General features: G+C 45.2%; 1 protein-coding gene across 1 annotated transcript; it reads left to right on the top strand.

The window, feature by feature from the left end:
* The first annotated feature begins 1,191 nt into the window (after positions 1-1,191).
* LOC109770842 (VIN3-like protein 2) lies at positions 1,192-6,178 on the top strand. Its single transcript, XM_040394653.3, has 4 exons — positions 1,192-1,315; positions 2,616-3,285; positions 4,141-4,448; positions 4,537-6,178. The coding sequence occupies exons 1-4, from the start codon at positions 1,294-1,296 to the stop codon at positions 5,997-5,999; spliced, it is 2,463 nt and encodes an 820-aa protein (XP_040250587.1). The 5' UTR covers positions 1,192-1,293; the 3' UTR covers positions 6,000-6,178.
* The last annotated feature ends 8,288 nt before the right edge of the window (positions 6,179-14,466 follow it).

Raw genomic sequence — 14,466 nt, forward strand, 5'->3', positions numbered from 1 at the left:
GATCGGTTTCATCCAACAGCCGATATTTAAAGTTATTCACACACTATAGAATGGTATAGAAATCCCAATATTTTTATTTTCTATTTTATAATTCATTTTAATATTATATTTATTCAAATCTCAACATTTCATTTCTGCTACACTCATCTCAACAACATTTAAATGCATAATTTTAAATTTCTTTGATTCAAATTGAGACCACATTTGCGCAAGAAATCCAACCCAAAGTAACAACATAGAAATCCAAAAGGCAACAATATATATCGTAGTTCACCATCATACTGCATGCAAACTTGATTAATATGTTGATCCGTCGCAGTATCGTGGGCGACCTTAGTCTATGAAAAATACGCAAGAACACCAAGGGTGTTATAGCTAAATGGATCCTTCGATGAATGCTTGCTAAATACACACTTGAATGAATGTTTGCTAAAAATGCCCTTCAATGAATGTGTGCTAAAAAGACCCTCGCCATGGGGGTTTGTGAACTCCCACGCGCATTCGATGGGTTTGTGGAGTTGGGAGTTCCTGTCGTGCGCAGATGTATTTTACTTTGAAATTGTCCTACCAATCTATCAATGGTGCGATGGTCTGGCATGACACCAGGGATCGATAATGATCCCTTGGTTGTTGCCTACTTATAGAATCTCTGACCTGCCCTTAATCTTAACCCTCCAGAACTCAACCCCCCCCCCCCCCCCCCCCGAACTCTAACATTCTTTAGGTATTGGGAGGCTTGTAACTAGTGCAATGCCTCATTTCTAATTGGCAGGCTATTTTTTTAATATTCTTTGCTATTTCTCCCACCTTTTGCACACATAAAACCTCATTTCTAATTAATTTAAAAAACATCTGGTCCAAAACTCAAACCACATTTGCGTGAGAAAATTCAACCAAAAGCACAACAAGGAGTATATAGAACATCCAAAAGCAACAACATGGATCATAGCTCATCATCATACCCGCACTAAAACTTGATTGCCGCAATGATCCACCATAGTACCAAATGCAACATAGTCTGTAAATACGAGATAATATCAGGGGTGTTACAGCTAAAAGGACCACACGATGAATGTTTGCCAAAAGCACCCTTTGCCATTGGTTTGCCAACCCCGTCGCGCATTCGGGGGTTTGTGGGGTTTCTGTCGTGTCGTGTGCCGAAGTGAAGAGGCGCCGGAGAAGTGGCAGGCAGACAGACCCGCCATGTGAGTGAGAGTGAGAGCGAGAGCCGGAGAAGCGAGACCACTCCTCTCCTCCGCCCCCGTCCCCCTCCACCATCCGCGGCTCCACACCATGGCCTCCTCCCTCTACTCCGGTCAGCGCCGACCCCGCGACCCGCCCGCTTTCCCCCCCTCTACATTTCCGCCTACTTTTTTCTTGGAATGTCCTTTTTTTTTCCTGGCCAAGCTTCGCCTATGCTCTGTGGACGTGCCCGCGATCCGCCGGCGGGCTCGTCAGGCGGCCGATTCCCGACGCGATCGGCGTTGATCCTGTTCTGCATGTTCTTTTGGGAGGGGGGATTGGCCCCTGCCCCCCGGGTCGGCTGCGAGCTAGGGCTTGTCCTCGAAAAGTCGAAATCGCGGCTATTCTTGCCCACGTCTGCGTGTTTCTGCCCGGTCCGGTCGCGGATTTTAGGCCGTACGATTCGCCATGGTTGGGATTCCTGCAATGTGCGCGTAGAATTTCACCGCCTGGTCGCAAACTAGGGCTCGTCTGTGGGTGGTCTGTCAGTGCAGTACTGTAGTATCGTCACCTTGATGAAATTGATGGGCAAGAAACGAGATAGGTTGCTCTTTTCTCGATGCTCTGTTCGTGACTTCGTGTGCGTGCGGTTATCGTTGCTGCATTGTGTTTCCTCTGCTTTTGGTAGATGGCATTTGCGCATTTACTTGTCAGGATTCACTAATGCACATATGATTTTTACTGTCCATAACCCATTTGAGAAGGGGTAAGGTTAGTCGGTTGCGCGCCGGGTTTCTTTGTCGCATTAGAAGTCGTGTCAGGCAGAATTTGGCTGACCGTTGAATGGATATTGGAGTTACCCAGCACATGATTCATGTTATAACGTGATCTTATTGCAATCATATGATTATTATTATTGATTTTCATCACCATTTGTGGAGAAATGCTATCCATTCCTTCTCAGTTAGTGTAAATTGCCCGGCGAGGACATGATCTCATTGGCTACATCCAGTGAGTAGTGCACAGCACATATTTTTTATGCCTGCATACATGATTAAACTCAGGATAATGCACATTATCACTGAAGACACATAAATAAATCATTTTTGGGCCATGTTTTCTTTTACTTCATAACGCCTTTTTTAGAAGAATAATGTATACTAAAGATGCACTGCACATTACTAATTCTGCTTCAGATAACATGTTCTCCTTTTAGTATAAGACATTATGTCTAGCCCGCAAGCTTATATGTATTTACTGTACCTTTAACTTAAGCCAACCAACTATTATGTTCTTGAAGAGATCTGCGATACTCTTACTGTTTATTTCCTCCACTATATGTTGGATAACATATTGTTGGTTACCAATCTACCACTACTTTGAGAATATTCCAAAAACAATTTGTCAGCAACTGTAACATTTTGGTTCTCCAGGATGTATTGCTGATCCAGATAGATGCCGTTTGCTGAGTGTCGATGCAAAGAGAGAACTTGTCCTTCAATTATCGAAGTGTCCGCATATTGCACTTGGATTGCTACATGAATGGACAAGCCATGATATCAAGCAGATTCTCTTCTCTGTGTTATGTAGAGAGAATAAATATGAAGGGGTATCAAAGAAAATAATGCTAAAGTATCTCTTCCAAGCTGTGAACGGGGAGCCTTCTGGCCGTGGTAAACGTGTATCCAAGTCAGACCCTGAGCAAAACTCAAGCACTCTCCAGTTCTCTCACAAAAAACTGAGAAAGAATGATGCTACACTGCTTCCAGTTATTGTCAGCACTCCAGTAACAGCTGGTGTAAGTGCACCAACAAACAGTGCATGCCAAAATTCAGCTTGCAGGGCTAGTCTTAATCCAGCAGATAAATTTTGCAGACGTTGCTCATGCTGTATCTGTTTTAAGTATGATGACAATAAGGATCCTAGCCTCTGGCTGTCCTGCAATTCAGACCAACCCTTGCAGGGAGAGTCATGTGGTTTGTCATGCCACTTGGAATGTGCACTCGGGGATGAAAGATCCGGAATTCTGCAGAGTGGACAGTCAAAGAAACTTGATGGTTCTTATTACTGCATCCACTGCGGGAAACAAAATGATTTACTTGGGTATTTCTCTGAAACACTTTCCAGTTATATGTTTGTATTCTAATGTTAGAATTACTCAGACGTATCTGTTTCAGTACTTGTGCTCCCAGTCTTACTTGTTAGCTGCAGTATCGCATGAATTTTATTCTTGCAAATCTCAAAATGATTGAAAAATTCAGGATGGTTCAGCTTTTAGCCTAAAATTTACGATATAAATAACCAGTCTAACATATATGTTGTGTAGAGTTGGTACGCGAGTATCGCAATAATGTCTCTTTAGTTGTCGATCTGAGCTGTCTAGATTCAGTACAGTGGTTAAGATAACTATTTGTTTCTGCTACTATAAGATTATTTCTCATTTATATGTTAGGCTTTTCAGTTATGGTAATTAAGTGAAATAAAAAGACGGGGGCCAAATTCCTACTATGCACCCACAGTAACTTTATTTTTTTACTGTCGTATTTTCACCTTGTGTGATTTATACTTGTTTGTAAGCACCCGTGAGGTTGTACTTGTTCGTAATCACCCCGCCCTGATTCATAATTTTACTTGGGGTGCTAGAGTGTCTTCCTTATACCTCTCTGTTTGTGAATAATAGTCAGGATACCCTTGCTATCTATGTTTCCATAAACATAATGTCAAAATGGAAGGAAAGAAACAGTAGTACTTGGCATGGTTGAATAACAAAGTTGGTCGGGGATGAGTTATTTTCTCAGCATTTTATCTGTAAACATCTGAATGATAAAGCGTTTTCAGGAATTTGATTTGTTTTTTCCAGTGGGAAATGGTCCTATCAACCGGAAGACCTAATCTGTATATTAGAGAGTGCAAGCAAGTATAGTTATTAAGGATGACCATGTAATTTCATTTTCTCAGGTGCTGGAAGAAACAACTATTGATAGCAAAAGATGCTCGGAGGTCTGATGTATTGTGCCATCGGATATCTCTTAGTCATAAGCTCCTCGTATCCACTAAGAAGTACTTGGTCCTCCATGAGTTTGTGGATACAGCATTGAAGAAGCTGGAGGGTGAGCTTGGTCCGATTACTGGCCTTGAAGATAAGGGTCGGGGAATTGTTGGTCGTCTTGTTGTAGGTGCTGAAGTTCAGAAGCTTTGCAGCTGCGCCATAGAGACTCTGGAATCTATGTTATCTGGTGCATTAACAGCTGAGTCGCAAACCCAGAGTAAGTTTCCATGCTTCCTTTTTTTTTTCTCATGTATGTATACCTGTAACTGAAATGGATGCTTATGCACATATCACTTGTAACTCAGGTTCTTGTGTGGTACCATCAAATTTCATAAGGCTTGAGGATATATCCCATGAATCTGTCACTGTAGTTTTTGACCTGCATGTATGCCCCATGCTCTCTCAAGGTTTAACTGGCTTTAACCTGTGGCACCGGAAGGCCAGCGAAGAACATTATCCCTCAAACCCAACAGGCATAGTACCGACGCCATCGACAATGCTAGTGGTCAGAGGACTTGCTCCATGTACATCCTATGTCATCAAGGTTGTTGCATTCACCAACTCAAAGGAGATTGGGTCGTGGGAAGTCAGGACAAATACCACTAACTGCCCCAAGGAACCAGATGCAAAAGATTCGATGCCCGTGGATGCTGGAAAAGATCTGAATAACACAAGCGCGAAGACAAATAGCAGTGGTCTGTCGAATCCTTCTTCTCAAGACGTGGAATCGTACAATGACAGTAGCACTTCTGCCGATCTCAGCAGGTCGCCGGAAAGCGACGTTGAATACTGGACAAGTCTTGGAAAGGCACCTCATCGCCGCAATGAAACCGACAGTGACTCACGAGATCTTAAAACAGGTGTTGCTGGGGTAACTAAAGCTGACGAGCTGGAGGAAGCTCCTAGGGGATCGCCATCAGCTCTAGATGACGACGACGACGACGAAGAGGAACCTGGTTCAGCTGCTGAAGCAGCTCTGCCAAAGAGGCCGTCAGAGTTGATGGTGTGTAGCCGGGAAGCTCTGAAGCAAAACCTGGCGACCATCTGCTCAGAGATTGCATCACAGGAGCACACTGGAAGCGAGTCGGTTGCTCCACCCGAACACCGCGGCTCACCGCCACGCGTGACACAGGAAGGGACTGAGAACCGCAAGGGGGTTTCTGCAAGGTGTGTTCAAGCAAAGTCCGATGACCATATTCCTCAAGATGACAGTTCGAAGGCTGAAATGGAGGACCCCGGGAGTCTGTCATGCAAAGGAACCCCTGGGAAACCTGAGAACAGTGGACACAATGATGGTGGACCTTCAGCGCCCCACACGTCTGCTCAAGCGCCTCCTCTTCGGAAGCCCTCGAACTTGCCGCAGCGCCACAAGCAGGGGATCGACATTGTACCGGAGAACGCGCCGGGCTCGCCGGTTCCCATGACAGGGAATGGGAGCAAGCCAAAGAACCATGGCCGTGTTCCTCAGCCTTGCCCTCTGAAACCTGGGCCAGAGCCAGGAAAACCCGAGGACGCCGCGCGCACGGACGCGGACGCCTATGTGTACTGTGTCAAGGTGATCAGGTGGCTGGAATGCGAGGGCTACGTCGAGGCCAGCTTCAGGGTGAAGTTCCTGACGTGGCTGAGCCTGCGGGCGACCCGGCACGAGAAGAGGGTGGTCAGCGTGTTTGTGGACGCCTTCATCGACGATCCTGCGAGCCTCGCCGGCCAGCTAAGGGACACCTTCTCCGAGGCGATCTACAGCAAGAGGCCGCCTATGGCGCCGTAGACGTAGAGTCTCTGCGTGGAACTTCAGCGCTGGGAACGGCGGGAGGTCTTCTTTTTTTGTGAATGGAATGATAAGGGGGGTTGCCATCATCTACTGTTAGATGTATCCCTAGCTCCATACTTCAGTACCAAGTAGCTTATACTGTTAACTAAGGTAACTAACCCTTGCACGTTATGTTTTGTTAACTCCCGCCCTCCCCCTCCTTTGAAAGTTAAACACACCTTAAGCAGCATGAAGCACCAGGAACTTTGCAACCTGGAACGGCGTTTATTTCGAAATCTTGAGGTGAGTGTGTGCTGCTGGTCAAGTTAAAGTTTGATCATTTCTCAAGCTTGATGATTGTCAAGTTTGAATGTGCTGGCTAAAAGCAGCATCAGTGTCATCAGTTCACCCAAGATCCGCAGGACAAATAACTACTAGGTTTGTGCCAGAAAAGCGTCTTGCGTGACGGGGAAAGAGTGGAAAAAGAAAGAGATTCATCAGCTATGGAATCTGACAGGTATCGGTATTGAACAGAGGGGGCTGTTCACAAAGCATCCCATGGATGGTAATGGTGCTTCCCCAGCTGCTGTTCCTACTCCTTTGGCTGGTGCCAAATTCATCAAACGCCCGAGCTGCCCGCCCGGTCACGATTTTTCGACCCAGACGGACGTCTCAAACGGGTCTCAAACGCCTAGGTTGACCGGCACCTTCATATCCAGCCCAAATATGGGGCGCCCGGGCATGCCTGCCACGTCGGACTCGGCCCATGCTGGCCCACCCGACCTCACGTATATTCCTTCCCAGCCGCTCGCCGGACCAAATCCTAGCCATTTCACTCCACTCCTCTCCGCCACCCGAGCTCACCTTCGGCGGGATTCGGCCGTCTCCGGCATGGCAGACAACGGATCTGACGTCGACCAGTCTGGATCCGTCGACTGGGGTGTCATCCCGTGCGGGTTGGAGGAGGCAATGGCGTTCTGCATTGCCTCCGGCGGGATCCCGCCGTCTCCGGCATGGCAGGCACCGGACCTCAAGTGGGGTGTCATCCCGTGCGGGTTGGAGGAGGCATCGTCGGTCCGCATTGCACTCTGCCGCTCACGGGAAGACATCGCCCGACCGATGGACGGATCTGTCGGCTGTGACTCCATAGCGTCGGCTCAACGGGCGCTCGAGTCCTCTGGGCCGAATCATCGCGGCCCTTCTCCTTCCTCATCATTGGTCGGGCAGATTATGAGTCCCACCGGGAATGAGCAGCCCGCCGTGGGAAGGAGAGGATAAGGGCCTCCGAGGCTCGTATCACGGCGGAAATGGCAGCGGCGGAGGCAGCTGATGCGGTGGCGCGGGTGGCTGCAGAGGAGGAAGCCATCCGCGCCCGCGTTGTGAAGAAATGACAGCGGAGGAACACGTGCGCCCTCGCCTGAGAGCAGAATCGGGCGGTCCGTGCCATGGTCGGACTGCCACCGAAGGAGAAGGTGAACAGTGACGGCGAGGACAGCTCTGGCGATGAGCAGATCCGGCTCGATCTGTATTGCGTCTTCGACCGGTACTTTCGCGAGAAGGACGGCAAGGGCGCCGAGAAGGGCAAGGGCAGCCGTGGATGATCTCCACCATAGCCAAACATGTCAAATTTTGGTAGTTCAATGACATGTTTAGTTAGTAATGATGAAGTAGCCGGACGATAGGTGTGCATCGGCGTAGTTGCATGAGTTTGTATCGATTTGAGATATGATAATTGAGGTCCGGATGTGGATTATATTATTTGAGAAATGCCCGATGAGTCTCACGCTAATAGGACTCTGTCTCGGTTGGTGCGGTGGATGGGGATCCCATAAGGCTGGTGGCTGCCGTCGCGTCGCTGTGGGGAGTCTCTCGAGGGATGTGGCTGGCCTGGATTGAGATCAAGGCTAGCGCACAACGTTTGCGCCAGGGGGGCGCGGCTCGGTCTTCTCCGGCGCTGGCGTAGCCGGAGAGCCGCCGGACCTCCTCGCTTGTGACTAATGAGTTAGTTGCGGGATGATGTGTTACGGAACGAGTAAAGAGACTTGCCGGTAACGAGATTGAACTAGGTATCGAGATACCGACGATCAAATCTCGGGCAAGTAACATACCGGTGACAAAGGGAACAACGTATGTTGTTATGCGGTCTGACCGATAAAGATCTTCGTAGAATATGTGGGAGCCAATATGGGCATCCAGGTCCCGCTATTGGTTATTGACCGGAGACGTGTCTCGGTCATGTCTACATAGTTCTCGAACCCGTAGGGTCCGCACGCTTAAAGTTACGATGACAGTTTTATTATGAGTTTATGTATGTTGATGTACCGAAGGAGTTCGGAGTCCCGGATGAGATCGGGGACATGACGAGGAGTCTCGAAATGGTCGAGACGTAAAGATCGATATATTGGACGACTATATTCGGACTTCGGAAAGGTTCCGAGTGATTCGGGTATTTTTCGGAGTACCGGAGAGTTACGGGAATACGTATTGGGCCTTATTGGGCCATACGGGAAAGAAGGAAAAGGGCCTCAAGGGTGGCCGCACCCCTCCCCTTGGTCTGGTCCGAATTGGACTAGGGAAAGGGCCCCCCTTCCTTCCTTCTCTTTTTCCCTTCCTCTTTCCCTATTCCTTATGGGAGGTGGAATCCTACTAGGACTAGGGAGTCCTAGTATGACTCCACACTTGGTGCGCCCCCTCCTAGGGCCGGCTTCCTCCTCCCTTGCTCCTTTATATACGGGAGCAGGGGGCACCCCATGGACAACAATAGATCCTTGAGATCTCTTAGCCGTGTGCGGTGCCCCCCTCCACCATATTACACCTCAATAATACCGTTGCGGAGCTTAGGCGAAGCCCTGCGTCGGTGGAACATCATCATCGTCACCACGCCGTCGTGCTGACGAAACTCTCCCTCAACACTCGGCTGGATCGGAGTTCGAGGGACGTCATCGAGCTGAACGTGTGTAAAACTCGGAGGTGCCGTACGTTCGGTACTTGATCGGTCGGATCGTGAAGACGTACGACTACATCAACCGCGTTGTGATAACGCTTCCGCTGTCGGTCTACGAGGGTACGTGGACAACACTCTCCCCTCTCGTTGCTATGCATCACCATGATCTTGCGTGTGCGTAGGAAATTTTTTGAAATTACTACGTTCCCCATCAGTGGCATCCGAGCCTGGTTTTATGCGTTGAACCGAGTGTGGCTACGCCCGGTCCTTGCGAAGGTTAAAGCAGCACCAACTTGACAAACTATCGTTGTGGTTTTGATGCGTAGGTAAGAACGGTTCTTGCTAAGCCCGTGGCAGCCACGTAAAACATGCAACAACAAAGTAGAGGACGTCTAACTTGTTTTTGCAGGGCATGTTGTGATGTGATATGGTCAAGACATGATGTGATATAATGTGTTGTATGAGATGATCATGTTTTGTAACCGAGTTATCGGCAACTGGCAGGAGCCATATGGTTGTCGCTTTATTGTATGAGATGCAATCGCCATGTAATAGTTTTACTTTATCACTAAGCGCTAGCGATAGTCGTAAAAGCAATAAGTTGGCGAGACGACAACGATGCTACGATGGAGATCAAGGTGTCGCGCCGGTGACGATGGTGATCATGACGGTGCTTCGGAGATGGAGATCACAAGCACGGTGCTTCGGAGATGGAGATCACAAGCACAAGATGATGATGGCCATATCATATCACTTATATTGATTGCATGTGATGTTAATCCTTTATGCATCTTATCTTGCTTTGATTGACGGTAGCATTATAAGATGATCTCTCACTAAAATTTCAAGATAAAAGTGTTCTCCCTGAGTATGCACCGTTGCAAAAGTTCTTCGTGCTGAGACACCACGTGTTAATCGGGTGTGATAGGCTCTACGTTCAAATACAATGGGTGCAAAACAGTTGCACACGCGGAATACTCAGGTTAAACTTGACGAGCCTAGCATATACAGATATGGCCTCGGAACACAGAGACCGAAAGGTCGAGCGTGAATCATATAGTAGATATGATCAACATAGTGATGTTCACCATTGAAACTACTCCATCTCACGTGTTAATCGGATATGGTTTAGTTGCTTTGGATCACGTAATCACTTAGATGATTAGAGGGATGTCTATCTAAGTGGGAGTTCTTAAGTAATATGATTAATTAAACTTAAATTTATCATGAACTTAGTCCAGATAGTATTTTGCAAATTATGTTGTAGATCAATAGCTCGCGTTGTTGCTTCCCTGTTTATTTTTGATATGTTCCTAGAGAAAAATTATGTTGAAAGATGTTAGTAGCAAAGATGCAGATTGGATCCATGATCTAAGGATTATCCTCATTGCTGCACAGAAAAATTATGTCCTTGATGCACTGCTAGGTGACAGACCTATTGCAGGAGGAGATGCAAACGTTATGAACGTTTGGCTAGCTCAATATGATGATTACTTGATAGTTTAGTGCACCATGCTTAACGGCTTAGAATCGGGACTTCAAAGACGTTTTGAACGTCATGGACCATATAAGATGTTCCAGGAGTTGAAGTTAATATTTCAAGCAAATACCCGAGTTGAGAGATATGAAGTCTCCAACAAGTTATAGCTAAAAGATGGAGGAGAATAGCTCAAGCAGTGAGCATATGCTCAGATTGTCTGGGTACTACAATCGCTTGAATCAAGTGGGAGTTAATCTTCCAGATAAAATAGTGATTGACAGAATTCTCTAGTCACCATCACCAAGTTAGTAGAACTTCGTGATGAACTATAGTATGCAAGGGATGACGAAAGTAATTCCCGAGCTCTTCGTGATGCTGAAATCGATGAAGGTAGAAATCAAGAAAAACATCAAGTGTTGATGGTTGACAAGACCACTGGTTTCAAGAAAAAGGCAAAGGGAAGAAGGGGAACTTCAAAAGAACGGCAAGCAAGTTGCTACTCAAGTGAAGAAGCCCAAATCTGTACCTAAGCCTGAGACTAAGTGCTTCTACTGCAAAGGGATTGGTCACTGGAAGCGGAACTACCCCAAGTATTTGGTGGATAAGAAAGATGGCAAAGTGAACAAAGGTATATTGGATATACATGTTATTGATGTGTACTTACTAGTGTTTATAGCAACCCCTCAGTATTTGATACTGGTTCAGTTGCTAAAGAATAGTAACTCGAAAACGGGAGTAGCAGAATAAACAGAGACTAGTAAAAGGCGAGGTGACGATGTGTGTTGGAAGTAGTTCCAAGATTGATATGATCATCATCGCACACTCCCTATACTTTCGGGATTAGTGTTGAAACTAAATAAGTGTTATTTGGTGTTTGCGTTGAGCATGAATATGATTTGATCATGTTTATTGCAATACGGTTATTCATTTAAGTTAGAGAACAATTGTTGTTCTGTTTACATGAATAAAAACCTTTTATGGTCACACACACCAACGAAAATGGTTTGTTGGATCTCGATCGTAGTGATACACATATTCATAATATTGAAGCCAAAAGATGCAAAGTTAATAATGATAGTGCAACTTATTTGTGGCACTGCCATTTGGGTCATATCGGTGTAAAGCGCATGAAGAAACTCCATACTGATGGAATTTTGGAATCACTTGATTTTGAATCACTTGGTACTTGCGAACCGTGCCTTATGGGCAAGATGACCAAAACACCGTTCTCCGGTACTATGGAGAGAGCAACAGATTTGTTGGAAATCATACAAACAGATGTATGTGGTCCGATGAATATTGAGGCTCGTGGCGGATATCGTTATTTTCTCACCTTCACAGATGATTTGAGCAAATATGGGTACATCTACTTAATGAAACATAAGTCTGAAACATTTGAAAAGTTCAAAGAATTTCAGAGTGAAGTTGAAAATCATCGTAACAAGAAAATTAAATTCCTACGATCTGATCGTGGAGGAGAATATTTGAGTTACGAGTTTGGTCTACATTTAAAACAATGTGAAATAGTTTCACTACTCACGCCACCTGGAACACCACAGCATAATGGTGTGTCCGAACGTCATAACCGTACTTTATTGGATATAGTGCAATCTATGATGTCTCTTACCAATTTACCACTATCGTTTTGGGGTTATGCATTAGAGACAGCTACATTCACGTTAAAAAAGGGCACCATCAAAATCCGCTGAGACGACGCCTTATGAACTGTGGTTTGGCAAGAAACCAAAGTTGTCGTTTCTTAAAGTTTGGGGTTGCGATGCTTATGTGAAAAAGTTTCATCCTGATAAGCTCAAACCCAAATCGGAGAAATGTGTCTTCATAGGATACCCAAAGGAGACAGTTGGGTACACCTTCTATCACAGATCCGAAGGCAAGACATTCGTTGCTTAGTATGGATCCTTTCTAGAGAAGGAGTTTCTCTCGAAAGAAGTGAGTGGGAGGAAAGTAGAACTTGATGAGGTAATTGTACCTGCTCCCTTATTGGAAAGTAGTTCATCACAAGAAACGGTTCCTGTGACGTCTATACCAATGAGTGATGAAGTTAATGATGATGATCATGAAACTTCAGATCAAGTTGTTACTAAACCTTGTAGGTCAACCAGAGTAAGATCCGCACCAGAGTGGTACGGTAATCCTGTTCTGGAGGTTATGTTACTAGACCATGACGAACCTACGAACTATGAAGAAGCGATGGTGAGCCCAGATTCCACAAAATGGCTTGAGGCCATGAAATCTGAGATGAGATCCATGTATGAGAACAAAGTGTGGACTTTGGTTGACTTGCCCGATGATCAGCAAGCAATTGAGAATAAATGGATCTTCAAGAGGAAGACGGACGCTGATAGTAGTGTCACTATCTACAAAGCTAGAATTGTCGCAAAAAGGTTTTCGACAAGTTCAAGATGTTGACTACGATGAGAGTTTCTCACTCGTATCTATGCTCAAGTCTGTCCGAATCATGTTAGCAATTGCCGCATTTAATGAAATCTGGCAAAGGGATAAACAAAACTGCATTCCTTAATGGATTTATTAAAGAAGAGTTGTATATGATGCAACCAGAAGGTTTTGTCAATCCTAAAGGTGCTAACAAAATATGCAAGCTCCAGCGATCCATCTATGGACTGGTGCAAGCATCTCGGAGTTGGAATATACGCTTTGATAAGTTGATCAAAGGATATAGTTTTATACAGACTTGCGGTGAAGCCTGTATTTACAAGAAAGTGAGTGGGAGCACTACAACATTTCTGATAAGTATATGTGAATGACATATTGTTGATCGGGAATAATGTAGAATTATTCTGCAAAGCATAAAGGAGTGTTTGAAAGGAGTTTTTCAAGGAAAGACCTCGGTGAAGCTGCTTACATATTGAGCATCAAGATCTATAGAGATAGATCAAGACGCTTGATAAGTTTTTTTTCAATGAGTACATACCTTAACAAGATTTTGAAGTAGTTCAAAATGAAACAGTCAAAGAAAGAGTTCTTGCCTGTGTTACAAGGTATGAAATTGAGTAAGACTCAAAACCCGACCACGGCAAAAGATAGAAAGAGAATGAAAGTCATTCCCTATGCCTTGGCCATAGGTTCTATAAAGTATGCCATGCTGTGTACCAGATCTATTGTATACCCTACACTGATTTTGGCAAAGGGAGTACAATAGTGATCTAGGAAGTAGATCACTGGACAGCGGTCAAAATTATCCTTAGTGGAATAAGGATATGTTTCTCGATTATGGAAGTGACAAAAGGTTCGTCGTAAAGGGTTACGTCGATGCAAGTTTTGACACTAAATCTAGATGACTCTAAGTCTCGGTCTAGATACATATTGAAAGTGGGAGCAATTAGTTAGAGTAGCTCCGTGCAGAGCATTGTAGACATAGAAATTTGCAAAATACTTACGGATCTGAATGTGACAGACCCGTTGACTAAAATTATCTCACAAGCAAAACATGATCACACCTTAGTACTCTTTGGGTGTTAATCACATAGCGATGTAAACTAGATTACTGACTCTAGTAAACCCTTTGGGTGTTGGTCACATGACGATGTGAACTATGGGTGTTAATCACATGGTGATGTGAACTATTGCTGTTAAATCACATGGCGATGTGAACTAGATTATTGACTCTAGTGCAAGTGGGAGACTGAAGGAAATATGCCCTAGAGGCAATAATAAAGTTATTATTTATTTTCTTATATCATGATAAATGTTTATTATTCATGCTAGAATTGTATTAACCGGAAACATAATACATGTGTGAATACATAGACAAACATAGTGTCACTAGTATGCCTCTACTTGACTAGCTCGTTAATCAAAGATGGTTAAGTTTCCTAACCATAGACATGGGTTGTCATTTGATTAACGGGATCACCTCATTAGGAGAATGACGTGATTGACTTGACCCATTCCGTTAGCTTAGCACCCGATCGTTTAGTATGTTGCTACTGCTTTCTTCATGACTTATACATGTTCCTATGACTATGAGATTATGCAACTCCCGTTTACCGGAGGAACACTTTGTGTGCTACCAAACGTTA

This window comes from Aegilops tauschii, chromosome 7, assembly GCF_002575655.3.
Source record: "Aegilops tauschii subsp. strangulata cultivar AL8/78 chromosome 7, Aet v6.0, whole genome shotgun sequence".
NCBI lineage: Eukaryota > Viridiplantae > Streptophyta > Magnoliopsida > Poales > Poaceae > Aegilops > Aegilops tauschii.